We start from the raw sequence: 24,310 nt of genomic DNA on the forward strand, positions 1-24,310 counted from the left end.
GTCATAGCGGCCTATTGTCCTCAGTCTTTCTCGGTTTCCCTTCATAGCTGGAGCAGTTCAACATGATGGAAAATGCCATCAGCTCCAGCAGCCTGTACAACCCAGGTTCCACACTCAACTACTCCCAGGCTGCCATGATGGGTCTGAGCGGGAGCCACGGAGGCCTTCAGGACCCACAGCAACTCGGCTACGCAGGCCATGGCGGAATCCCCAACATCATCCTCACCGGTAAGGCCTGGGGTGTTGGTGGTGGGGCATGAAAAGTATCTTCACAAGTGCCCCTGCCAGACAAGGGGATGGGGCTGAGGCTAGCCTCCTCCACAGAATGGGGGACCGAAGGCCCAGACGGACCCTGCATCCCACTGTACCCCTCAGAGTCTCCTCATATTGGACTCTGTCTCCACCCCAGTCCACGCTCTCACACTGTGGTGTTTATCCTCAGCTGTCTCAGCATACATGGGACTGTTGCCCACCCTGTGGCCGAGCTGTCTTTGCTCTTCCCTGGCCTCACACTACAATTGTGCTCCCTCTCCCTCCTCACCAGTCTTTTTTTTTTTTTTTAAGATTTATTTATTATATATAAGTACACTATAACTGTCTTCAGACACACCAGAAGAGGGCATTAGATCTCATTACAGATGGCTGTGAGCCACCATGTGGTTGCTGGGAATTGAACTCAGGACCTTTGGAAGAGCAGTCAGTGCTCTTAACCCACTGAGCCATCTCTCCAGCCCAATCCAGCCCTCTTTTATGACCCTGTCCTCATCTTCAGCCAGGGAGACTCACCACACACCGGGGGCCTCTGTTTAGGACCAAACTGGTCATACTTCAACCCAGTGGTCTCTCTGTCATGTGCTGGCAGAACCCAGAACCCGCATACCCAAGGGGCAGGCCCTTCCATCCCTACAGAGAACAGTGTGGCCAAACCTGACTCCATCTAGCACACAACCCAGCTTCCCCAATGGCTGCCTCACCCCAAGTGCCCATAACCATCTGCCTTTATCTTATAAGCCTGAAAAAGGAATGCTTTCTGTATAGTCTAGATCTATTGGGGACACTGTCACACCCACTCCTGTGGGCACTGTGGCACACCCAGGGTAGAGACCTCAGGGCCCCTGTGGTTTATAGGACACCCTCTGTGCTTAGAATCCCATCTAAGCTAATAGTCCCAGCAGCCTCGTCAGAATAGTCTCATTTCTAGGCCTGGGGACCTGCCAGGCACCTCCCTGACAGTAAAAGGAGCTGGATCCCCATGGAGACAGCCTATTACCCACCTGTGCACCTCAGACCCCAAGTGCAAGGGCGTATCCTGCAGGTCAGGTCACACTGTCACCTGCTACCTACCATGTGGCTTTGCAGCTGTTTGGCCTCTGTCCTCGGGGCTGGGACCAACTCATGCTCTGCAGATCCATGGCCCTGCTTTGCCTGCCCAGTGTCCGTGTCTACCTCCCCATGGTGCAGAGAACACCCTAGGGGTGCCTTGCAGAACAATCCCTGGGGTGAGCTGTCCCCTCCACCCCTGCTTCTCACACTGATGGAAGGTAATGGCCTGGTGGCTTTTTCCCTGGAGCCAAGGCTGAGCCCTATTGTTTGTCCCCACCCGACAGTGACAGGGGAGTCACCCCCGAGCCTCTCTAAGGAACTGAGCAGCACACTGGCAGGGGTCAGTGATGTCAGCTTTGATTCGGACCACCAGTTTCCACTGGACGAGCTGAAAATTGATCCCCTGACCCTGGACGGACTTCATATGTTGAATGACCCTGACATGGTCCTCGCTGACCCAGCTACCGAGGACACCTTCCGAATGGACCGCCTGTGAGTGGCTTTGGTCAGCCTGCCACCCGCTGCTGGTCAGTCTCCAACGGCGCTGCCCCAAACTGGGGATGGCAGTGCCGCCCCCCTTTGCCAACGGCCAAGCTTGTGATTCTGAGCTTGCAATGCTGCCCGGCGCCCCCTGCCAGCCACCACCCCGGTTATTCACCTCCCATGATGCCTGGCGTGAGGCCGTTGTGTACTAGGCTGGCTCTCTGTCTGTCCGTCCATCCACCTGGGGCCAGGCTGATGGCCGAGGCTGTGAGCACCTGGCCCCATGGACTTTCCCCATGCTCACTCCCTCGTCCCTTACTGGGGATGTGAGAGCCCTCCCTCATCAGTGGTCCACTTCCAAGATACCCAAAGTGTCACTCCCAGATGTGCTGTGCAAAGAGGGCTAGGGTGTGGGCACAGAGCGCCCCAGAGGCTGAGGTGCGCCATCCATTCGACTGTTCTCAGCTGTCACTGCCTTCCTTCCCCCCACCGCCATCCCCAGTCCTGGTCAGATCATGCATGCCCACTGTGCCCAGGGCAAAGACAGCAGAGTGAAGGGGCAGACCTGGACCAGAATAAACACTGTTTGGATGGCTGCCTTTTATATTCCTGAGCGCTCTTAGAGCGCAACAATCGACCGGTGGCCAAATGCGGCATGGACAGAGCCCACTGAAGCAGCTGGTGCCCTCCTTGGCCACCCTTGCCCCTGCTGGGCAACGGTCAGCATGGTGGTGCAGAGATAGAGGGTCACAGGCCACCTGCGCATTCTCCTCGCTCTTCCCTGTCCCGTGACCAGTCCCCACTGCTCTTTAAGATCTGGGGCTCGGGAAGCAGCAGCCCTGGTGGGTTCTGCTTTTCCTTCAGTTTCTGTTGGCGTTCGGTAGCTGACCCCCCCCCCCAGACTTGCCTGGCAGCATGTGTTACCCCCAGTCTCTCCCTGACCTCTTTAAAACTAACTGGAACAGCAGCCTGAAGCACTTGCAAGCTGGGGGCACCTGGGCTGCTCACTCAGACCTGGGCTGCTCACCCAGACCTGGGCTGCTCACCCAGACCTGGGCTGCTCACCCAGACCTGGGCTGCTCACCCAGACCTGGGCTGCTCACTCAGACCTGGGCTGCTCACCCAGACCTGGGCTTACCGGCACTTAGTCTCAACTCCAAAGAGCCGGGTGGGCAAAGACTAGGCTGGATACAAGGTCCTGGTGGCTGGGCGTGTCTGTAAGAACCACAGGACAGATTTCTAGGAACGGCCTTGGCTTTCACTGGGGCCTCCGGAGAACCCTCTCCCTCTGAGTTTCCCTAAGGTGCCGGCCAGGCCTCAGCAGGTGGCTGGCGTCGGCTGGTGTCTCTGCACTAAGATTCCCTATGACAATTGGGGGCTGTGGATTTGGCTTGTCTCTTCTGGGCCACTTTTGGCTTGGAAGCTCAGATCCCCACCACCCCAAGTTATAGCTTGACATGTCGTTTGCCTCTGCCCCACAGGCCCAGGCCTTGGCTTGATCATTTCTCTATGGTGTTGCCCACTGCCCATGCTGGGGGTTGGGGAGCACAAGAGCTGTGTGTATCTTTCTCCAAGCAACTAGGTGGCTGCCTGCATGAGAAAGCTGCTGCCCTTTCATCACCGTCCCTTTCCCCCTGGACTTGGGGATACAGCATTGGTTTGTCCAGTTCACCTGTCCAGGTCTCAGGCCTTTCTATCACCATGGTGCGGGCTTGAAGGAAATCCTAGGGTTGTTATTGTTATTATTATTATTATTATGATTATTATTATTATTAAACATGCATGGTGGCACACACCTGTTACCCCAGCACTGGAGAGCTGGAGACAGGAGGATTAAAATATCAAGGCCAGCCTGAGCTACATGAGACCCTGCTTAAAAAAGCGAAAGAGAAAGTACACATGAATGGGGTCTGATTCTCTTTGAATTGTAGAAGTCTGAACAAATGGTCTTAACAAGGCAGAGAGGCTGATACAGTTCCCAGGCAAGGCTCTGCTTCCAGGTCACTGGCCTTCCAAGTTCTCAGTGAGCCAGGACAGGACAGACATGGCCCCATGGCCCTCCTATGCTGGTGGCCCGGCTTTCAATGCCCTACAGCCGAGAGTGCATGGAGCTTTGTTAATGTGACAGTTCATTGCCAAGTTCTGGGATGAGGTGATATGCCCCTGCCTCAGCACCCCAGGCAGCTGTGGGCATCTCACGACCCAGCCAGGGGCTAGCACTGGAGTGCACGCATGTTCCAGAGGGTTCACCCTGCCCTCCCCGGGGCCTGGTTGCCGTCGGGGACTCCTGGGAGGTGTCTGTTTTCTAGACGTAGGTCGCCTGTCCGATAATACCCCTGTATTGCCAAGACATCCCAAGATGACAGCTCAAGGCCGTGGGGGCCTCAGCTGGTGACACGCATATACTGTGAGCCATTGAACTGCTGGGAGCAGCCACCCTTCAGCATGTGCATAGACGCTCTGCCCACATCTGTGCTCTCAGGACAGACTGACACCCACCCTTGAGGTCAGGTGCATGAGCCAGGCCTGGCCTTTCCCCCTCAACCTTAGCCATGTGTCACCAGCTTCAGCCACGCCTCTCGGCCATGTGGGTGTCCAACCCACTTCCGTGAATCAGAAATCAGACTGGGGCATCTTGATAACACTATGCCCAGCTGCCTCAGTTTACCTTATCCTTTTAAGGCCTCTGGGGCAGTAGTTATCTACCCAAAGCCCCACAAAACAGCAATGCAACTGGACCCAGCCCCTTTCTGTGTCCTAAGAAATGGTTTGTCCCCTCCACCCAAGGCCCTGTCACGTCCCCTTTCTGCAACACTATCCAATGCTGTTCTGTGAAGTCCATTGGTACTTAGCCTAGCCTTTAGCTCTTTGGAAGACTCTTATACAGGGGAGCCCCCTAGCGGGACCCATATGCTACTGCACAGCACCCAAGGATGGCTGACAGCTGTCACACTGGGCCTGGTGTCAAGAGTCAACAGTCCTGGCACTCCAGTCAGGACAAGAGCAGGCAAAAGGCGTGTGGAGGAGGCGGCAACCCCGCACCAGTGTCGGCCGCTGTTCTTCTCACAGTGGGCCTAGAGTTGGTCCACTGCCTTCTGAGTTTCCTGTTTTTGCAGAGAAGATTCAGCACAGGCTGAGAGGGCTGCTGGGATCAGGGTCTTGATGGAGCTAGCTGTGTGCGCAGGCATGGGGTTATATAGTTGTGCCCTGGGCCTGGCTGTTATCCCTCAAGAGCTGTCCAGCTGAGGACACTGTGGTGCAGTCTACCCCACGTGGTCTGACTCTAGTGTGGTGGTAACCTGGTCCTTTTTAAACCCCTTTCACCTTGGCTCCAGGGGGCGGGGGGAGGGGTCCTCTTCCTTCAGGGATCTGGTGAGTGATTTGGAGACCCTGATCATTCCTGTCTTAGGCATGGCCCTCAGTGTGGCACAGCTGCCTGCCACCCATTGGTCATAGCCACATCTCCTTGTCAGGGCAGAAGATGGAGGGACTTGTATCCTCTCGAGCCTGGGTGCTGGGGTACTCCCAAGACCATGGGGTGCCCTGAACCTGTTTTCCTCTTTCTCAACCCTGCTGGGCTCAGGGGCCCAACCTCCTGGGCAGGGTGGGGGCAGCAGCAGGGCCCCATGATGGTACCAGCTACCCTTTCTGCACTCAGCCTTTCCTTGGGGCCAGGGATCCATCACACGGGGCAAAGTCTTGCCCCATCTCTTGGGGCTCTAGAATTTCAGGGTGACCCAGGCCTAGCCTAATCCAACCCAGCAGTTCTGATCACAGAGGGACATGAGAACAGGGCTGTGGCTTTAAATCCAGAGGCCAGGCTCTGTTTCTCAGGCCCCATCTCAGCCCTTAGTTGGAAACAGGTCGCCATGGGCTGGGAAGCCCCTTTGATATATGCAAATGGCTGGTCCCACATTCCCCTCCCCGTGCCCAGGCTGGCTCTGCCCCCAGCATGCGCACTCCGCTGCTGCGGATGTCTGTGGACCGTGCGCGTGGGCACCGCAGTTGGGGGTCAGGTTGCTCAGGGCACGCACGGCCGCCCGCCCCACCTTCTGGCGCAGACGCTTCTTTGTATTTTTGCGCCCTTTGTAATGAAATGTAATAAAAACCCAATGTTTTCGTCTGGGCCTCTTCCTCTTTTTGCAGTCTCCCTCCCAGTTACCTCATCCTCCTGTGGCTGAGCCCCACACAGGTCCGAGACCCTTGAATACCTCCCACTGAGCCATTCAGTGATTGGGATTCCTCAAACTTGGAGGCACCCATCTGATCATACCTTAGAATATTCCAGAGGTGTCACCTTCTGTAGTGAATTGCATGCCCCTGACTCTATCAGTGACTAGGGCACTGTATACAGACCCTATGCCTTCCTGGAGGCCCCTCCACACAGTGCTCCTTCTGCAGTGGCCAAAGTCAGCCAGTCCCCCACATACATTCTTTATTTGCCTTTCCTCCCCAGGCCAGACATCCCTTCAGAAAGATGCCAGACCCCCCCCCCCCAGACACCTGTGGCCGATGCTACCGCAGTCCATCGGTCAGCGGGGCCCCTCTTAGGGTCCCTAGGCCCTCCGCAGCCGGTGACGCTCATAGTCCTCAGGGATTGTATCTGCAGATTGAAAGGCAGCAGGTGAGAGAGGTTTCTGGAGCCTTTTAGATCCAGCCCTCTGGCCTCTAGCTCACCATTGCAACGGTAGCGCAGGTTAGCCCAGATGATATTCTCTTGGGAGAAGCAGAAGACACCCAGGCGGCCACCACGCATAGCTGTGTCCAGCACCACGTTGCTGTCAGCTACTAGCTCAGGACCCTCATAGAACCGCACCCTGTGAGGTACAAGCAATGAGGTGGGGTTCCCGTGTTTGCCACTTGCTTTATCTCTGGTTCATACTCAAGAGATAAGGACGATCGGTCCCCAGCTCCGGAAAAAAGAAAAGAAAAAAAAAAAAAAAGATAAGGACTAGTGTCGGGGCCCCTGCCTCAGTTTCCCTCTGTAAGAATGTGTTTCATGGGCCCTGTACATAGGAGGTACCAGGGTCCTGGCATCTGTCCATAGATAGATCCATGGTGTACTGTAAGTGGAACCCGTTTCTCCTAAAGCAGTAGCAAAACATGGGCCCCCAGCAGCAGGGCAGTCCCCACCTGATGTAGCCGACTTGAGGCCGGTGCTGCAGGAACCAGCGGTAGGATGTCTTATCCTTCCAGCCCACATTTCGAGGATCCTTCCACAGCAGCCGCACCTGGGATGCTGTGTCCCCCGTGTGCCACAACGCATTTCGGAGCTGTTCCCCGGGACCTGTAGAGGACTTGACAGCCTGCCACAGGCCAGGGGAGGAAAGGGATCAGAGCCCAGTCTAGTAGAACAGGTGGGAGTTCTAGGGGATGGAGTTTAGGGAAGGCCTGGCTCTTGGCTGGGCCACTGTGGGTGCCAGGAGTGTGTGTGTGTGTGTGTGTGTGTGTGTGTGTGTGTGTGTGTGTGTGTGTGTGTGTGTGTGTGTGTGTGTGTGTGTGTGTGTGTTTGTGTGCTGGAAATACAGGCACACTTTAGGGGATCTACAGGGCCTGACTCCTTATAGGATGTGGTAGCCTGCTGGGATAACAGAACTGGGGACCTGCTGTGAGGTGTGTGCAGGAGGACATCGGGTGTCCAGGGAAATTTAGGGCTCCATGACAGGCTTGGGAGCACAAAGGTACATGTGGTGACCCCAAGGGGTATTTTTTTTATACAGGCCCTATCTTCATTTTTTCTGAGTATGCATGTTTTTGCATGTACGTGGGTGCATGCACATGTAAGTGAAGGGCAGAAGTTGTTGGGAGTCATCCTTAATAGATTTTCTACCTTGTTCCATGAGGCCTGGGGCTTCCCAGTGTGGCTAGTCTCACTAGCCAGCTTGCTCTGGGGATCATTCCTGTCCCTGCCTTTCAAGGCTGTGAATTACAGGTGGGTCACCATCCAGACCCAGCATTTATGTGGGTTCTGGGGGCCCAAACTCCAGTTTCCTTGCTTGTGCCCCTAGCACTGTGACAAGGAGGCATCTTCCCCGACCCTCTGGATAAAGTATTTGTGGGCCTGTGGGAGGATTCAAGCCTATGGCAGTGGTGGTGGGTGCAGGTGGGGGCCAGGCAGGAGTGAGGGAGATGAGGAGTGATGACAAATTTGAGGGTTGTGGGACAATGTTGGAGGGCTATGAAGGCTTTGGGGGTGAAGGCTGAAGAGTATAGTGTGTGTAGGCACAGGGACCAGAAAGGCACCAGCCCAGCCAGCACCTTGAGCTGAATCCCTGGTTCAGCCACTGCCCGGAAAGGATTGGCCTGCCAGTACGTCTGCTCCATCTGTTTCCACATGACCACATAGAAACTTGAGCTGTCTTGATAGCCGAAGATGAAGCCAGCGTAGTCATCATCGGTGGCGGTGTTTACATGGAACGTTCCCTCAAAATCTACACCGTTGAATGCCGTGTAACCTGTAGCAGGGGAGAGAGGAAGGGGTCCTCCAGAAGCATGCTCGCTCTAGACACCTCAGAGTCAGGCCCTGCCCCTCCAAACAAGACCTGCTCCCCCAAACAAGGCCACACCCCAACATAACATTGGCCACATCCTCAAGCACTTCCGATCCCTACCTCTTAGGGGTCACGCCTCCCACGACCACGCCCCAAAGGACCCACCCCAACCCTTCCGGTCTGCACAGAGCTGACCGGTCTGCTCTGTAGCCCAGCCCTCCGTGGTCACGCCCCATAGCCCCGCCCTCGTCCCGCCCCGCCTCACCCACAGCCAGGCCAGGGTCACTGTTCATGGTCTGAACGATCTCCATTCCCTGGTGAGGTCGGAAGAACAAAGGCCTCAGGCTAGCGCCGAGTGATGAAGGTCTTGCTGAGGCGGCGCCCGGACTCCCCTAGACCACCATCCCAGTCCTAGCCGCACCTGATTGAGCACCACCCAGTTGGGGTCGATCTGCGCATCACCCTCGGGGTCCAGCACAACTGTTTGGAAGGCCCTGAAGTCGGTGAGAGTGACCTCGGCGTTCTCGGGGCACACATCGATCTTGTCTATAACCTTGTCAGCATCGAAGTCACCCTGACAAGCGTCACCCACGCCATCCCCTGAAAGAAGGTAGGACACTGTGGGCTCAGCTCTGGCCCCTCCCAATAGCTTATGCTAGCTGCTGCCCACGCCCACACCAGGCACCTCTGCCTCCTCACACCAGCTGCTGGCCACGCCCACACCTGCTACTGACCAAGAGGCCACCTACCAGGTAATAACCACGCTCACACCACCCTTACACCCTTACGGTCATTGTCCTCTTGGCCCGGGTTGGGCACCAAGCGGCAATTGTCCCGGCTGTCAGGGACTCCGTCATTGTCGTCGTCATCATCACAGGCATCACCCTTGCCATCATGGTCTGAGTCCTGCTGGGCACTGTTGGGCACTGTGGGGCAGTTGTCCCGGGAGTCTTGGTGTCCATCCCCGTCCCTTGAGTGTGGAGAAGGGACAGTGAGACTCAGAAAAGAGGTTATCATGGGACATTCCACTGCTACCTTCCCAAAGGCTTCTTACTGGTCTTGGTCACTGTCACAGGCATCACCCACAAAGTCGTGGTCCACGTCCCTCTGGAATGGGGTCAAGGATCACAGTCAGGGCTAGGAAATCAGATCCTTCCCACCCTCAGGATGCCCTCGGCAGGATCCATTGTGCCCCACAAACTAAAGTTCACATAGAAAGTGGCCCACCTGGTCCGGGTTGTCTTTCTGGGGACAATTGTCACAGGCATCCCCAACACCATCACCATCGCTGTCACTCTGGTCAAAGTTGGGCACCCGGGGACAGTTGTCAGCTACATTTCGGATTCCTGAGACAAATCAGAGAACTAAGACAGGATCCTGAGAATAGGGCCAGGCTAGGATGGTACCATCCCCACACAGATCAGGGCTGGGACAGAACTCTACGGGCATAAACAGATGGCCAAGGGGGCTGAGTTTGATCTCTGGAGCCTATGTGGTGAGAGAGAACCCACTCTTGCAATGCAGGCTGCCCTCTGACCTCCATGTGTGTCATGGCATTCATACACACACAGGCGCATGTACACAGAATAGATAAATTAAAACATAAAAACGTTGCTGGGCATGTTGGCACTCTGGAGGCAGAGACAGGCAGAGCACTGTGCTGAGTTCTAGGACAGACCGAGCTACATAGTGAGACCCTGTCTTAGAAAAAAATAAATCAAATAAAACAAGATTTAAAAAATTAAAGTGGGGGGGCTGGAGAGGTGGCTCAGAGGTTAAGAGCGCAGATGCTCTTCCAGAGTTCAAATCCCAGCAACCACATGATGGCTCATAACCATCTGTAATGGGATCTGATGCCCTCTTCTGGTGTGTCTGAAGACAGCTACAGCATATATATATATATATATATATATATATATATATATATATATATATATGTGTGTGTGTGTGTGTGTATACATACAAACATATGTATATATGTATATAGATACATATATATATATATATAAAGTAAATCTTTAAAAAAAATTAAAGTGCGGCTGGAGAGATGGCTCCGTGGTTAAGAGCACTGACTGCTCTTCCAGAGGTCCTGAGTTCAAATCTCAGCAACCACATGGTGGCTCACAACCATCTGTAATGAATCTGATGTCCTCTTCTGGTGCGTCTGAAGACAGGGACAGTGTACTTATATATAATAAATAAATCTTTAAAAAAAATTAAAGTAGGCACAGTGGCACACGCCTTTAATCCCAGCATTCAAGAGGCAGAGACAGTCAGATCTCTGTGAGTTTGAAGCCAGCTTGGTCTGTACAGTGAGTTCCAGGTTAGTTGGGACTATGTAGAGAGACCCTGTCTCAAAACAGTAACAACAATGTAAAATAAAAAAGGGTGGCCAAGGAGGACATGGTTGTACACACTTGTCATCCCAGTACTCAGCAGGTGAAGACAGGAAGATCAGGAGTCCCGGCCATCCCCTGCTACGCATCTTGTTGAAGCTCACCAGGGATGTTAAACTGGACAACCACGCCACTCATGCCTCAGCTCTCCTCTCTACCAGAATGGCTTCCTGTTTCCCTCTGCTTAACTCTAGCCACATCAGGGCTCTCTAGGCCAAGTTACCACTCAGTTTCAAGTTTTGCAGGTACCTCCACTGAGGGATGGGTCCCACCCTCCACTCCTCAGTCATGCTCACGATCGCCATCTATGTCGTCGTCGCAGGCATCGCCCTGGCCATCCCGGTCTGTATCTTTCTGGTCATCATTCTTCTGGGACCGGCAGTTGTCGCAGGCATCTCCCCACTTGTCTTTATCCGAGTTGCGCTGGTCTGGGTTTCGAACCAGCGGGCAATTGTCCTAGAAGGCAGGACGAGTAGAAAGCAAGGTCAGCATGGGACAGAGATCATGTCCCAGTTGCCTGGCAGGGGAGTAGGAAAAGCCATAGTTAAGTCTTCCCGGGAGCCTACGCGATGTAAAGAGAGAACCGACTCCTGCAAGTAGCCTTTTAGACCTCCACACACAGTGTCCCACTCGCGAGCACACACTCGCGCGCGCACATACACATAAGTAAATGTAATAAAATTTAAAGACCACTTCCCAGACCAGCCCATCTCCAAGAAGGTCTGGTCCCTCCTCCGGAAGCTGGATAACTAGCGAAAGCCTAGAGGTCACGCTGCCACCAAGCCCCGCCCACGGACCCTACACAGCCTTACTTGCTCATTAGGGACTCCATCCCCGTCCGCATCCGGGTCACAAGCATCTCCAATGCCGTCCCGGTCCACATCCTCCTGCCCTGAATTGGGCACCGTCACGCAGTTGTCCTGGGGAGCGGGAACACGGGGGTGAGGCGCGTGTCTATCTGGCTCACCAAACCCTCCCGGTCACGCCCTCCCGGCCACGGCCACCTTGCGGCACTGGCGCTCTGAGCAGCGAAGCTTCTCGTCCGGGAAACCGTCCAGGTCTGTGTCGCGTCCGCACAGGAGCCCGTTGCCGGCCCAGCCGACCGCACACTGCATAGGGGAGTCGGTGGAAATGTCCAGGCACGCCGGAGCCCCGGGACCCTCTTCCACGCCCTATGCTCCTGCACTCACCACGCAGGACCTTGAGCCGTCGCGCTCCAAAATACAGTCTGCTTTCTCATGGCACGGGCTGGGTGACCCGTCGGGGCAGAAGTGTTGCCCACGCCGCTGGCAGCCTGACCTCTGGTCGCCCACGAAGCCGGGCTGGCAGGGACCGCACTGGAAGGAGCCCTGTGCGCAGGCGCGAGCCGTCAGCGGGCCACCCACTCACGCCTTGATGGGGTCAACCTCACGGTCCCTTCCTTACCCGGGTGTTGACGCACACGGAGTTGGGAACGCAATTGTGCTGCCCGGTCTCACACTCATTAATATCTGTGCAAACCTGGGGGACAGAGACCACAGGCAGACAAAACACGTTTCACACGGGTCACGCCTCTTTGTAACCTGCGCCCGCCCCCCCTCCAAGAACTTTCTCACTAGAACGAGTTTTCTGGACAAAATGCCTTTCATTCCCTCCTGCCGTAAATGTAGGGTCCCTTGCTTCCCTTACTTGTTTGTTGGTCTTGGCGAAGGTCAGCCCCACACCCTCGTGGGTGGGCCCGCTGAACCCAGGGGGACAGGCTTCGCAGTGAAAGCCAGGGCTGGTATTGATGCACCGCACGCGCGGGAAACAGGGGTGAGCGTTGCACTGTGAGAAAGGAGCACACAGGATTAGGAGCCCAAAGCTGGACAGAGAGAACCCGGACCTTGGGGCTTCCTGGATGTGGCAAGGGGTTTGTTTTGTTGGAGGCAGGATCTCACTGCATAGCTCTCCCTGCTCTGGAACACACCATGTATACCAGGCTGGCCTCGAACTCAAAGGGATTGGCAAGCCTCTGCATTTCAGGGCGCTTAAGAGCCATCAGCCAGCTCTTGAAGTACGGTGCCACACGGGATAAAGAACCCGAGGGTCGCTGACGACTTTGCCTTCATGGGCATGGAGTTGTGACCTCTTAGGGATGAGAAAATGAACTTGGGGGGCGGGCATCCCCAGCCGAGGGAGGAAGTGGCCGCCTGGACCTGCAAGCACGGCAGCGATCACCCCGTCGAGGGCGACTCTCCAAAGCAGACACGTGGTCCGGGCGAGCAAGCCCCAGTGGTGAGGGGAAGGGCTGGAGAGAGCCACCCCCGGCGTCCAAAGGGTCGTTGGAGTGGGCGTCGATATGGGCAAAAGGCGTGGTCAGAGCGTGCGTCTGATATAGTGATGGAGTTGAGCTGGGTGGGGCCCCCCTGCTAGACGTGAGGTCTTCTGGGTTGGAGTCCCGGGCTGCGAGGGGCTGCTCCAGGAGAATACCCTCAGTGGATGAGGGGGACGTCGTCTGGATGGAGGGAATTTGTGGTGGGGTCGGCCCGGGTAGGAACAGGACGGCGGGGGTGTGGGGAGCCCGCGCACCTCATTAACGTCGGTGCAGTGCGAGCCGTTGCCGGTGTAGCCCGGAGGGCAGGGGCCGCAGCGCGCGCCGGTAGCTGTCTCCGTGCAGACTACGCCAGGGAAGCAGGAGCCGGGTGCGCAGAGCGGCACTGGCCGCACGCTCAGACCGGGGGTGCGTGCGGGCTGCATTCCTGCAGAGCCACAGAAGTTAGGGCACGCCCAGGATAGGAGCCATCCTGGGCTCCGCCCGGAGGAGGTGCCTGTCCGGCCCCGCCCACAAGATGAGCTTCTCCCGCCCAGGGTGGGGCCGTTCGGGACCACGCCCCCAAGGGGCTCGAATTAGCCCACGCTGGGACTGGGTATGTTCGCGCGTGCGCCCTGCGGCTGTGCGAGCCTCCAGCCTTGTAGCTGATCTCCGCGCATCTCCCCGCGTCCAGTCCGCTGGGTCGCCGTCCACTTTCGCCCCCGCCAGCCTCCTTTCCCAGCCCTTTTCCTCCTTTCCACTCTGTGCCCCCACCCTTCCTCCGCCCCTGGGTCCGGGCTGTGCTCACCGCAAGCGTCACATTCCATCACCGTATTCTTCAGGAAGGTGATCTCCTTGACCTGCCCGGCAAGAAGTCAGCGGGACCCTTTCCCAAGCCCCTCTCCTCGGTCCCCCTCCTCTTCCCACGACCCCCTTCCTCGGAAGCCCGGTGCCCATAACCACCTCCTTTAAATCTGCCTTTGTACAAGCGCGTTCCGGAGCCCCTGTCTCCCTGTCTCTGACCAGGTTCATCCAGTCCGGCATCCTGTCCCTAGCCGTTTCCATCCGCTCTGTCTCGCGCCCTGTCAGCTCAGCTCTTGCGCTGTTTTCCTCTGTCCTTTTCTGTCCCTTCTGTTCCCTTCTCGTCACCGCGATGTTCCCCTGCACCTGTTCTGACCCGGCGCTGTCTCCCTCTCTGTTCTCTACTGTCCTCAGTCCCCTCTGTGTGCCCTGTCCCTGTTCTGTCTCATCGCTGCTGTCTGCCTCTCTGTTTCCTTACCTGCTGTCGCAAGAGCTCTCTCACGTCTTGCAGCGCCGCATTAGTCTCCTGGAGTTCTCGAAGCATCTGTGGGGCTAGGTCTCCACCTGCGTCCACAGGGGCCAGTGATGGGCGACCCAACCACTCCATCACCCCTCCCGCCTCCTCTAGGGCCATCCAAGCTCCACCCGCCGATTCATTTTTCAGGAACCCCGGACATTCCTGGAGAGCGGACCCCAAGCTCCGAGGAGCAGGAATCATGAGCCTTGAGGGAACTGAGGGGCATTCTGTCCACCCATGCCCCTCACTAAGCGGCTTTACCCAGCGGGATCTGGCCCTGGCCGGTAGCCCGCAAGGCAGCCAGGGCGAGCACTAGAACGCAGGCAGTGGGGCTCATGTCGACGGAGCTGCAGCTGCTGTCTGAGCCCTCAAGCCCGCGGCCTATTTATCCCCGCGCTGGGTCCGGGACAGCCCCCGCGGCCCTGCCCAGAGCCCGCCGCAAGGTAAACAGGCCAGGCTCTGCATTCAGGGCCGCGCCCCATGGCCCTGCGGGATGACCCGCGGCTGATCAGTACCTGGTGGGGTCTGAGGAGAGAAAGAGTCATGAGCCTTGGAGAGTCAAGTGGGGTTCTCCAACACTCTGGTTCACCATTGAGTGCCTGCTGTATGCAATACAATCTCCGTCCGCCCCCTCAGATAACATTGGGGAAACAAAGTCACAAGTAATCAAAAGGTCTCCCACTCTGGCCCCCACACCCCCTTCTGCAAAAGGGGTCTATGGGTGTGGCTCAGTCCGGGTCAGCAGGAGGTTGTGAGGGATGAGGGTGTTAAGCCTTGAATTCCTCCGCACCCCCACCCCCACCTCCAAACAAACAATCCTCAGTAAATGATGTCTGTGCCTCAATTTCCCCTTTTGCACAGTTGAGTAAACAGTAGCGGTGCTGGGGATGGGTGGAGGAGGGAACCTCAGCTTCCCTGGGTTCTCTTCTCACTGGGCTGCGCTGAACTTGGCTTCTCAGCCACTGGGGAGACAGCCTGTCATAAAAAGAACTGAAAATTTTCCTTTCCCGAGCCAGCCCCACTCTGAGCTGTAAAACACCTCAGCCTCCAGGAGTTTTAACCCTCTCCACCTGGCCTTTCAGGACTCACAGCTTACAGTCTGTAGAGAGAGAAGCTGGGGCTCGGGGGAGGGGGACTGGCCCACTTGGGGCCACTGCAACCCAGGAAGATCCCTTGTTCCAAGAAGAAATCATGGAGGGCTGCCTGGAGGAGACAGATAGTACAAGAAACAAAGAGAATAAAGGCCTTAGATCAGTCATGGAAAGCAGTGAGGTGGCTCCAGTTGGGGGGCGGGGTGCGTGTTGGAGGGTGTGTGTGTAGATGTCTGGTACACCCATGTTTTACACAAACAAATGTGCCTGTTGTGGGTCACATCCCCTGCTAGGTAGCTAGCTGCTGGGGGACAGACACTGGAAGGAAGCAGTTACCAGGCTCTGTCAAACGCAGCCGAGGTGGGTGTGGAAATGGCTACACTAGGACCCAGAGGCAGCAGGGCTATAGTGGAAACTGCTCAATTGTCCTCAGTAGGAAAGAGGCTGGGCTGCAGGATAGACCTCAGGTGTGCTGTCAAGATCTTGGGGCTAGCAGAAAACAGTGCCAATGTCTTAAGGCCCAAGGTGTCGTTGGAGTCATGGGGGTGGGGTGGGGATGGGAGCAAAGGAGGGAAAACAGTCCTGCAGAGGAAGGTGGCTGTGTTCAGAGAGTCCAGGTCCCCATGGCATCCGCCCTGCTGGCTGAGCTACCTCCTGTTTTCTTTGGCTCCCAGCACACCTAGAGTTCTTCTTGCTGACCAGCACTGGAATCCTTCAGAAAACCACCACTGCTGGGCAGACCTGTGGCCTCCGGAGTGCCTCCTGCAGCTGAGGCAGGAGCACACAGCAGCCTAACGGGTGTCTGCCACAAGTTAGGCACGGGGCTGGGCCTCAGGGCCACGTGGCTTGAGCCCTTCAGGGAGTTGTGGGAAAGGGAGTCAGGATTGAAGGAAGGACAAGAGTGGAGGCAGTGCTGAGGACAGAAGGGAGGGGAGTCAGCCTGACCTCACCCCTGTCTGCTGGCTCCCAAGGGGCAGGGACCCTCTCCCAGGCAGCTTGTAAGTGTCCTGGCTTCCCTCTGAAGGTATCCTCTTGCCTGCCTGCCTGCCCGTGCCTCTCCTCTGTCCTTTCACAGCAGACATCTGCTTCTCCAAGCCTCCAGTGCTGTCCGAGCATGTCTTCCTGTGTCTTCCTGTGACATAATATTGAATGTTCATCTGTATATCAGAGCACTCTCAGCCTGTGAGGATCACTAGTGAGCTGGCTCCCAAATCAGCCTGGCTCTGTAACTTGGAATTTACACACCGACTGTTCTAAATGGGTCTTGCTTCAATTGTTTTGTAAGTTTGGTTGGTTTTCTATTCTTGTGAGGGTCTTCTGTAGCCCAGGCTAGCCTCAAACTTACTCTGTGTCCAAGGATGATCTTGAACTTCTGGTCCTTCTGCTTCCATTTCCTAAGTGCTAGGATAGACTGCAGGTTCCACCCAGCCAGAGGTGGGGTCTATCCGTATTTTCCTCTAAGGAGAGATGTCCTAGCTTAATGACCCACACCCAGATCTAGGGAGCTAGATACCCACACACACACACATACACAACACCCCCTATACATGCAAACAATCCCATATTAGACCCACATACACACAACTCCCCCTCACCCACAAACACACACACACAGCCCCCATATTCACACAACACCCTACACACACACACATCCTCAGCCCCCCCACACCCACACATGACCCCACCCATACACACCCGCACACATCCCTTTCCACATGAATCCAGACTTAGCTCTGGCCCTGGGCAGGCAATAGCTGTGATATTCTGGAACTCATGAGTCTGGGCCAGTCTTTCTTCCCGACATCCAGGCTGAGTGGTTCCAGGAGCCTGGCCAGGCGGGGCCTGCTGGTGGAGCCCAGGGGCCCTTTCTGATTGACGCCTGCTGGGCCAGGAGACGTGTGGCGCCCAGGCTGCCTGCCACCGCCCAAAGGAGAAATATGTCGGGCATGGCCTGCCCAGCCACAGGCTTGGTCTGGGGAATCCATCAAGCCAACAAGGGGGAGGGTCACTTAGTAATGCCCACATCCCAGGCCAGACTTACTCTCCATAAATAAGGACCAAATCCAGGGGTCAGGGAGCGGGTGTCTAAGGCCTGTGATTACATAGGCTGTCAGCAGGCGCCACCTTCCTCAGCATAGACCTTTTCATGCCGAACTTTCCCCAGATGAAAGATAACAGTAACTATAACGGTTACATTGTTACTGAGCAATTGCCATACTGTGTATGTGAAGGTCCGAGGACAAGTGCTGGGAGGAGAAGTTAGGTCATCAGCAAGTGCCTTCACCTTCTGAGCAGTCTTCCAGTGGAGAGCAAGGAGATACAAACAGCTAGTATTCAGAGAGTTGTATTTTACTCTGCTGAGGCTCACGTCTAAGTTCCTAACTACAATCCTAAGCCTGGCTCCCCAAGCAGCTCACCCGTGTGACTATGTGTCTTAGCTGATTGTCAGGTCCAGCGTCCAACAGAAGTCTCTGATTTGAGGGCCAGGATCCTGGAGGAGATTCTCCAGCCACGGGGCAGACCAAGGTGGTTTCTCTCCAGATGTGGAGAGCGGAACGTTGTTCTCGGTCTCTGCTTATTCGCCGCTGTGCAGTGGGCATCATGGGGTTCTAGGACCACCATGTCTGCTTTTCTCCAGTGTGTGGTGTCACTGGGTTCAGGTTATCAGGTATCACTTGGGGTTAGTGGGATCTGACTAATATCTCTACATGTCTAGAAGGCATTTTCTATTATGTTCATAGACCAGTCCTGACCTGGGTTTTGATTTTTTGAGACAGATTCTCTCTATGTAACCTTGGCTGTCCTGGAACTCACTGTGTAGAGTGTAACTTTAATTATTTTTCAAAACCTGTTTTTAATGATGGTTCTTAAATGCTTTAACTTCCTCTGTAGCCCACCACCTGACAGAGGTAGTGAAAAGGAAAGGATATGGGGGAAGTGGCCCCGTTTAGAAAGGTTCTTTTGGAGCAACTCCTGTCTGTGTTGTCTGGAAATCATAGGCAGTGACAGCTCTATCCATTCAAAAACACTTCGTGGGGGCTGGAGAGATTGCTCAGTGGTTAAGGGCACTGACTGCTCTTCCAGAGGTCCTGAGTTCAAATCCCAGCAACCACATGGTGGCTCACAACCATCTGCAATGGGATCCAATGCCCTCTTCTGGTGTGTCTGAAGACAGCTACAGTGTACTTATAAATACATAAAACTTCAAAAAAACAAAAACAAAAACAAAAACAAAAAAACACTTCATGGATAGACCAGCAGTCCATTTTGGTAGAGTTGGGTTAGCAAACATGAATCAGCAGTGGTGACATGACCTAGCAGAGACAGCCAGGCCTCAGCCTCAGCACAAGTCAGCAGGAGGGACCCAGAGGAACAGGAAGAGAAGTTCTCGGCTGTCTCTCTCAGCGAAGTGAAGATCAGCAAAGACTCGAGACCCACAAGCGTTGCACAGCTTGCCAAGCTCTGTCTCTGTCACTCTGTGTAGTCCTTTCTATACCCTCCAAACAGCACATGTCCTCCATGTGCCGTGCCTTGCCTCAGCATGTGCATCTATCTCAGCGGACATCACGCTGCCCATCAGCCTGAGTCCAAGGAAGCGGCGAGAAACTGCAGCACACCACCGGAAGTATTTTGGTGAATTTCTCTCTGTGGTGTTCTGACAAATGCAGCTCACCTACGCAGTGTAAGGCGGACCAATACATGTGTGTTGTTAGCAAAGAATCCCTCATCACGTCCTTTCATGGGCTTGCTTCAGAGAACATACTCCATCCTGTGTCTGCTTCAGTGAAAGGTTCCTTCATGAGTTTGCCTTAGCCTTTCACACCTGTGTCCACTTTAATGAAACATTTTTTCACATGTTTCCCTCAGCAGCACCACATCCAAAACAACTGACTCTCCAAGGAACCCTTACATTTTCACTTTCATAGCTCCCTTTCTGTTTAAGAATTGTCCTTTTCGGGGTTGGGGATTTAGCTCAGTGGTAGAGCACTTGCCTAGCAAGCGCAAGGCCCTGGATTCAGTCCCCAGCTCCGAAAAAAGAAAAGGAAAAAAAAAAAAAAAGAATTGTCCTGGGGCTGGGGATTTAGCTCAATGGTAGAGCGCTTACCTAGGAAGCGCAAGGCCCTGGGTTCGGTCCCCAGCTCCGGAAAAAAAAGAACCAAAAAAAAAAAAAAAAAAAAAAAAAAAGAATTGTCCTTTTCTCCAACGTTAACAATCTATACAGAATAGAAATAATTGTAAGAACCATCACATTTTCAGTAAATGGCTTATGTACAATATAGTCAAACATTGTCTAACAAAACAACCTTAAATTATACAATGAACAGAAAATCCTAAATACCTATCAATATATGATAATTAAAGAAAAAACTTGGGGCTGGAGAGATGGCTCAGTGGTTAAGAGCACTGACTACTCTTCCAGAGGTCCTGAGTTCAAATCCCACAACCACATGGTGGCTCACAACCATCTGTAATGAGCTCTGATGTCCTTTTCTGGTGTGTCTGAAGACAGCTACAGTGTACTCACATATAATAAATAAATAAATAAATCTTTAAAAAAAAAGAAGAAAAGGGGGTTGGGGATTTAGCACAGTGGTAGAGCGCTTGCCTAGTAAGCGCAAGGCCCTGGGTTCGGTCCCCAGCTCCGAAAAAAAAAAAAAAAGAAAAAAAAAAAGAAGAAGAAAAAACCTTAAACTTTTTTTTTTTTTTTGGTTCTTTTTTTGGAGCTGGGGACCGAACCAAGGGCCTTGAGCTTCCTAGGTAAGCGCTCTACCACTGAGCTAAATCCCCAGCCCCAAACTTTTATTACTATACAATAGTTAAACAAAAAAACCTTAAATATCTATTATATAGAATAATTAAACAAAAAACTTACATTTCTATCAATATAGAATACAATATTTAAAGAAAACCCTTATATTTAAACAGAAAATATAAATTTTTATCAATAAACAATAATTAAGCCAAACACCTTAAACCCCAGATGATAACAACCATAACACATCAGAGTCCAAAGCTACCTACCCCAATTTAGGGAATTGGAATGATGGTATTCTTATATATATATGTATTTGTTTCCTGATGAATTGGGGTGAAGAACTCCTGATTTGGGCCCAAAGGGAAAAAAGCTTAGTCTGAAAGAAGCTAGCTGTAGCATTCATTGCCCAGTCTCTGTGCTCCCCAGTCTGTCTCTGTGTTCCCCAGTCCCTGTGCTCCCCAATCTCTTCTCCCCAGTCTGTGTGGCCCCAATCTCTGTGTTCCCCAGTCTCTGTGCTCCCCCATCTCTGTGTTCTCCAGTCTCTGTGCTCCCCAGTCTCTGTGGCCCCCAGTCTCTGTGCTTCCCAGTCTCTGGGCTCCCCAGTCTCTGTGTTCCCCAGTCTCTGTGGTCCCCAGTCTCTGTGCTCCCCAGTCTCTGTGACCCCCATCTCTGTGTTCCCCAGTCCCTGTGCTCCCCAGTCTCTGTGTTCCCCAGTCCTTGTGCTCCCCAGTCTCTGTGCTCCCCAGTCTCTGTGTTAAACCTACTTGGGGTTTCCATTCTAATGTTGACACACCCTTATAGCATATTGGCTGGATCAGCTCCTCAGTCTTTTCAGTAACCCTATGTCTCTCAGCTGCTGTTGTTCCTTTCCCCCTAACATTAAGAGAATTGAGAGTTATCAATGCATTATTTTGTCTGCCTGGGGGGTTTCAGTCTCCCTTTTTATTTAATAAGTATCTTGTTTAAGGTACGATGGGCTCTTTTATAACTACTTGTCCTAAGGGATTGTGCGTTTTTCTCTCTATGGTCCTGACAAATGCAAGGCAGACCAATACATGTATGTCATTAGCAAAGAATCTTTCATCACGTGTCCTTTCACATGCTTACTTTAGCAGAACATCCTTTCTCTTGTGTCTGCTTTAGTGAGACGTTCCTTCATGTGTTTTCCCCAGAAAAAACCCATCCAACACACCTGACTTTTCAAAGAATCCTTAAGTTTCTACTTCATAAACCAGGCTTCTGATGGAATTAAAGATGACTGCCACCAGGCCCAGCCCCTAACTTTGATCTTTGAGATCCTGTCTCTCACTGGCTGGTGCATGAGTCCCAGGAATTCTGAGCCTTTTCACATGGCTTCCAAGGCTTGAGTTTACACCTTGTACTAGTATGGCAAGCACTCTACTCTCTGAGCAGTCTCTGCAACCCCTACAAGACTTTCTTCTCTCTGTTCCCCACCCCTGCTCCAAACACACACACACACACACACACACACACACACACAAAGGCACATATACACATAGGCACACACATATAAACACAATAACACACATGTATGTATACACGGGTACACAGATGCTCACACACACATGAACATATATACACAGGCACAAACACAGGGAAACATGCCCACACATATGCACTCATACATGCATGTATACACACAGGCCCACATGCTCCCACATACATATATACACACTCACATGAATGTATACACACAGGCACATGCTTACACATACATATACACATTCATAGAGGCACATATACAAGTGCATATGCTCATACACATATATAGACACACACTTGCATATATACACAAGTACACACAGGCACATACACACAGTTTCATACACATATATGTGCACACACACCCTCAAATAAAAAAAAGAGCCACACTTTTTAGGGTCAATGCAAAAATCACACATATTTATTCAGGTGGTTCTCTTGTTTCAAACTCACACAAACTTTGCAGAGAGAAGAAATCATACGGCCCAGGATGGTGGCAGGAGCAAGGGAGGCTGAAGCAGCAGGAGACTATAGTTCCAGGCCAACCTAGGCTACGCAGGGAGACTGTGCCTGAGAAAACCAAATGAGTACTCTGGCCATGGCAGCTCGTGACTATTACTCCAGCCCCCAGGAAGTACAAGGAAGATCAGGGGTTCAAGGCCACTCTCGCATATGTAAAGAGTTTCAAGTCCAGCCTGGGCCATAGGAGCTACTATCTAAAAACCTAAAACTGAAATTAAAATACAATTCTAGTAGCTGGAAATGTAGCTTAGTTGTTGGAGTGCTTGTGGCTTAGTAGGTAGGGTGCTTGTGGCTCAGTTGTTACAGTGCTTGTGGCTCAGTTGTTACAGTGCTTGTGACTCAGGTGGGGTGCTTGTGACTCAGTTGTTACAGTGCTTGTGGCTCAGTAGGTAGGGTGCTTTCTTAGCATATAGGAAGCCCTGGACTCCATCCCCTGCACCACATAAGCCAGGTATGGTAAAGTGTGTTTGCTGTCCTAGCACTGAAGAGGTAGAGGCAGAATGACTCCTTCCAGGTCACCTGGGCTACATAGGGAAACTTTGCTCAAAAGCAGCAGAATCTGGGCACAGAACACACCTGTCACCCCAGTGCTTGGCATGAAAGAAGGAAGGTCAGGAGTTTGAGGCCAGCCTGCTCTGTGAGGCCCTGTCTCAAAGATGGCCTCACTCTTTGCCCAGTGCCCATGGCCACTAGAGACTCAGAGAGGGACACTTCCCTGCTTCATGCTAAAGACATGGGTCACAGGAGAAAATCTGCCCCAGGTTTTTGCAGTTGGCTGGGAATAGTGGGTGTGGAGTCAAAAGAGGGGAGCCCCAGGGCCTCAGCACCCCCCCATCTCACAGCATGCCTCAGTGCCTGCACAGTGGGGCCCTTGTTCACCGAGTGAGGAATGGAGCAGAGGCTGTGTGTTTATTCACCTGGCAGTGGCCCAGGCCTGAGGAAGAGAAGTGGCTCGGCAGCAAGGTGTGAAACAAATGTCACATGTCAGAGGCTGCTGTGTGGAGGGCTGGGGCATGCACGTGAGAGGCACTGAGCTGTGGAGATGAAGGTCTTGTAGCCCAGGGACACTGGAGGGCCAAGAAAGCTCAAACCCTCACAGGTGAGCAGGTGTCTATGTTTCTGAGAGTCCCAAGCCAGGGCACCCAAATGCAAAGGTCCTGTGGCTGGCCTGGCCCACGCATCTGAGGCAGGTAAGTCTTTACCAGTTCACAGACTGAGGAGGGGAGGAGAAGGGTGGTGATGGGAGACAGGCATTCCCAGCATGCACCCTGGCATCATCTGGCTGTGACTGTGGAGCATGGTCACCTCCAAATGGTTTATTCTTGCTGTGTCTATCATCTGGTGGCCTCCACTGCTCCCCAACAGAAGCCCAGCTCAGCTCTTCCTTCTGTCAGTCACCTGGATGGTGCTGTTAGCAGAGTAATTTGCTGTACCTCCAGCATCGCAATGATGTGAGGAAGAGAGGACAGGGAGACTGGAAGGGGCAATGGGTGGACAGATGAATGGGTGGGTGAGTGGGTGAGTGGATGGGTGGGTGAGTGGGTAATGAGTGGGTGGGTGGGTGAGTGGGTGGGTGAGTGGATAGGTGGGTGGGTGAGCAGGTGGGTGAGTGAGTGAGTGGATTGGTGGGTGAGTGGGTGGGTAAGTGGGTGAGTGGATGGGTGAGTGGATGGGTGGGTGAGTGGATGGGTGGATGAGTGAGTGGGTGAGTGAGTGGGGGGTGAGTGGATGGGTGAGTGGATGGGTGGGTGAGTGGGTGAGTGAGTGGGTGGGTGAGTGGGTGGGTGAGTGGATGGGTGAGTGGATGGGTGGGTGAGTGGATGGGTGAGTGGATGGGTGAGTGGATGGGTGGGCGAGTGAGTGAGTGGGTGCGTGGGTGAGTGGGTGGATGAGTGGGTGGGTGAGTGGATGGGTGAGTGGATGGGTGGGTGAGTGGGTGAGTGGATGGGTGAGTGGATGGGTGAGTGGATGGGTGGGCGAGTGAGTGAGTGGGTGCGTGGGTGAGTGGGTGGATGAGTGGGTGGGTGAGTGGATGGGTGAGTGGATGGGTGGGTGAGTGGGTGAGTGGGTGAGTGGATGGGTGGGTGAGTGGGTGAGTGAGTGAGTGAGTGGGTGGGTGAGTGGGTGGAAGGAGCAGGGATAAATGTTGGGTTGA

The 24,310-nt window shown here is 53.8% G+C and overlaps 2 protein-coding genes across 4 annotated transcripts in view; one reads left to right on the plus strand and one right to left on the minus strand.

Moving 5' to 3' along the window:
* Positions 1-5,933, plus strand: part of Crtc1 (CREB regulated transcription coactivator 1) — a 56,735-nt gene extending 50,802 nt beyond the window's left edge. The window contains exons 12-13 of one of the 2 annotated variants that reach the window (XM_087589111.1): positions 48-228; positions 1,608-5,929. In XM_087589111.1, the coding sequence (XP_087445237.1) occupies positions 48-228; positions 1,608-1,819 (393 nt within the window). In that variant the 3' untranslated portion in view covers positions 1,820-5,929. 2 annotated transcript variants of the gene reach the window in all.
* Positions 5,934-6,224: 291 nt separating this feature from the next.
* Comp (cartilage oligomeric matrix protein) lies at positions 6,225-14,626 on the minus strand. Of its 2 annotated transcripts, NM_012834.2 has the most exon segments (19): positions 6,225-6,409; positions 6,484-6,623; positions 6,940-7,112; positions 8,065-8,261; positions 8,563-8,611; positions 8,719-8,897; positions 9,086-9,267; positions 9,352-9,404; positions 9,525-9,643; positions 10,990-11,149; positions 11,506-11,613; positions 11,698-11,802; positions 11,884-12,042; positions 12,119-12,193; positions 12,362-12,499; positions 13,244-13,413; positions 13,774-13,825; positions 14,245-14,330; positions 14,545-14,626. In NM_012834.2, coding segments are annotated over 19 exon segments (2,268 nt in total). In that variant the 5' UTR covers positions 14,621-14,626; the 3' UTR covers positions 6,225-6,362.
* Between the last annotated feature and the right edge of the window lie 9,684 nt (positions 14,627-24,310).

Source organism: Rattus norvegicus, chromosome 16 (genome assembly GCF_021556685.1).
Source record: "Rattus norvegicus strain SHRSP/BbbUtx chromosome 16, alternate assembly SHRSP_T2T, whole genome shotgun sequence".
In the NCBI taxonomy this organism is placed as follows: domain Eukaryota; kingdom Metazoa; phylum Chordata; class Mammalia; order Rodentia; family Muridae; genus Rattus; species Rattus norvegicus.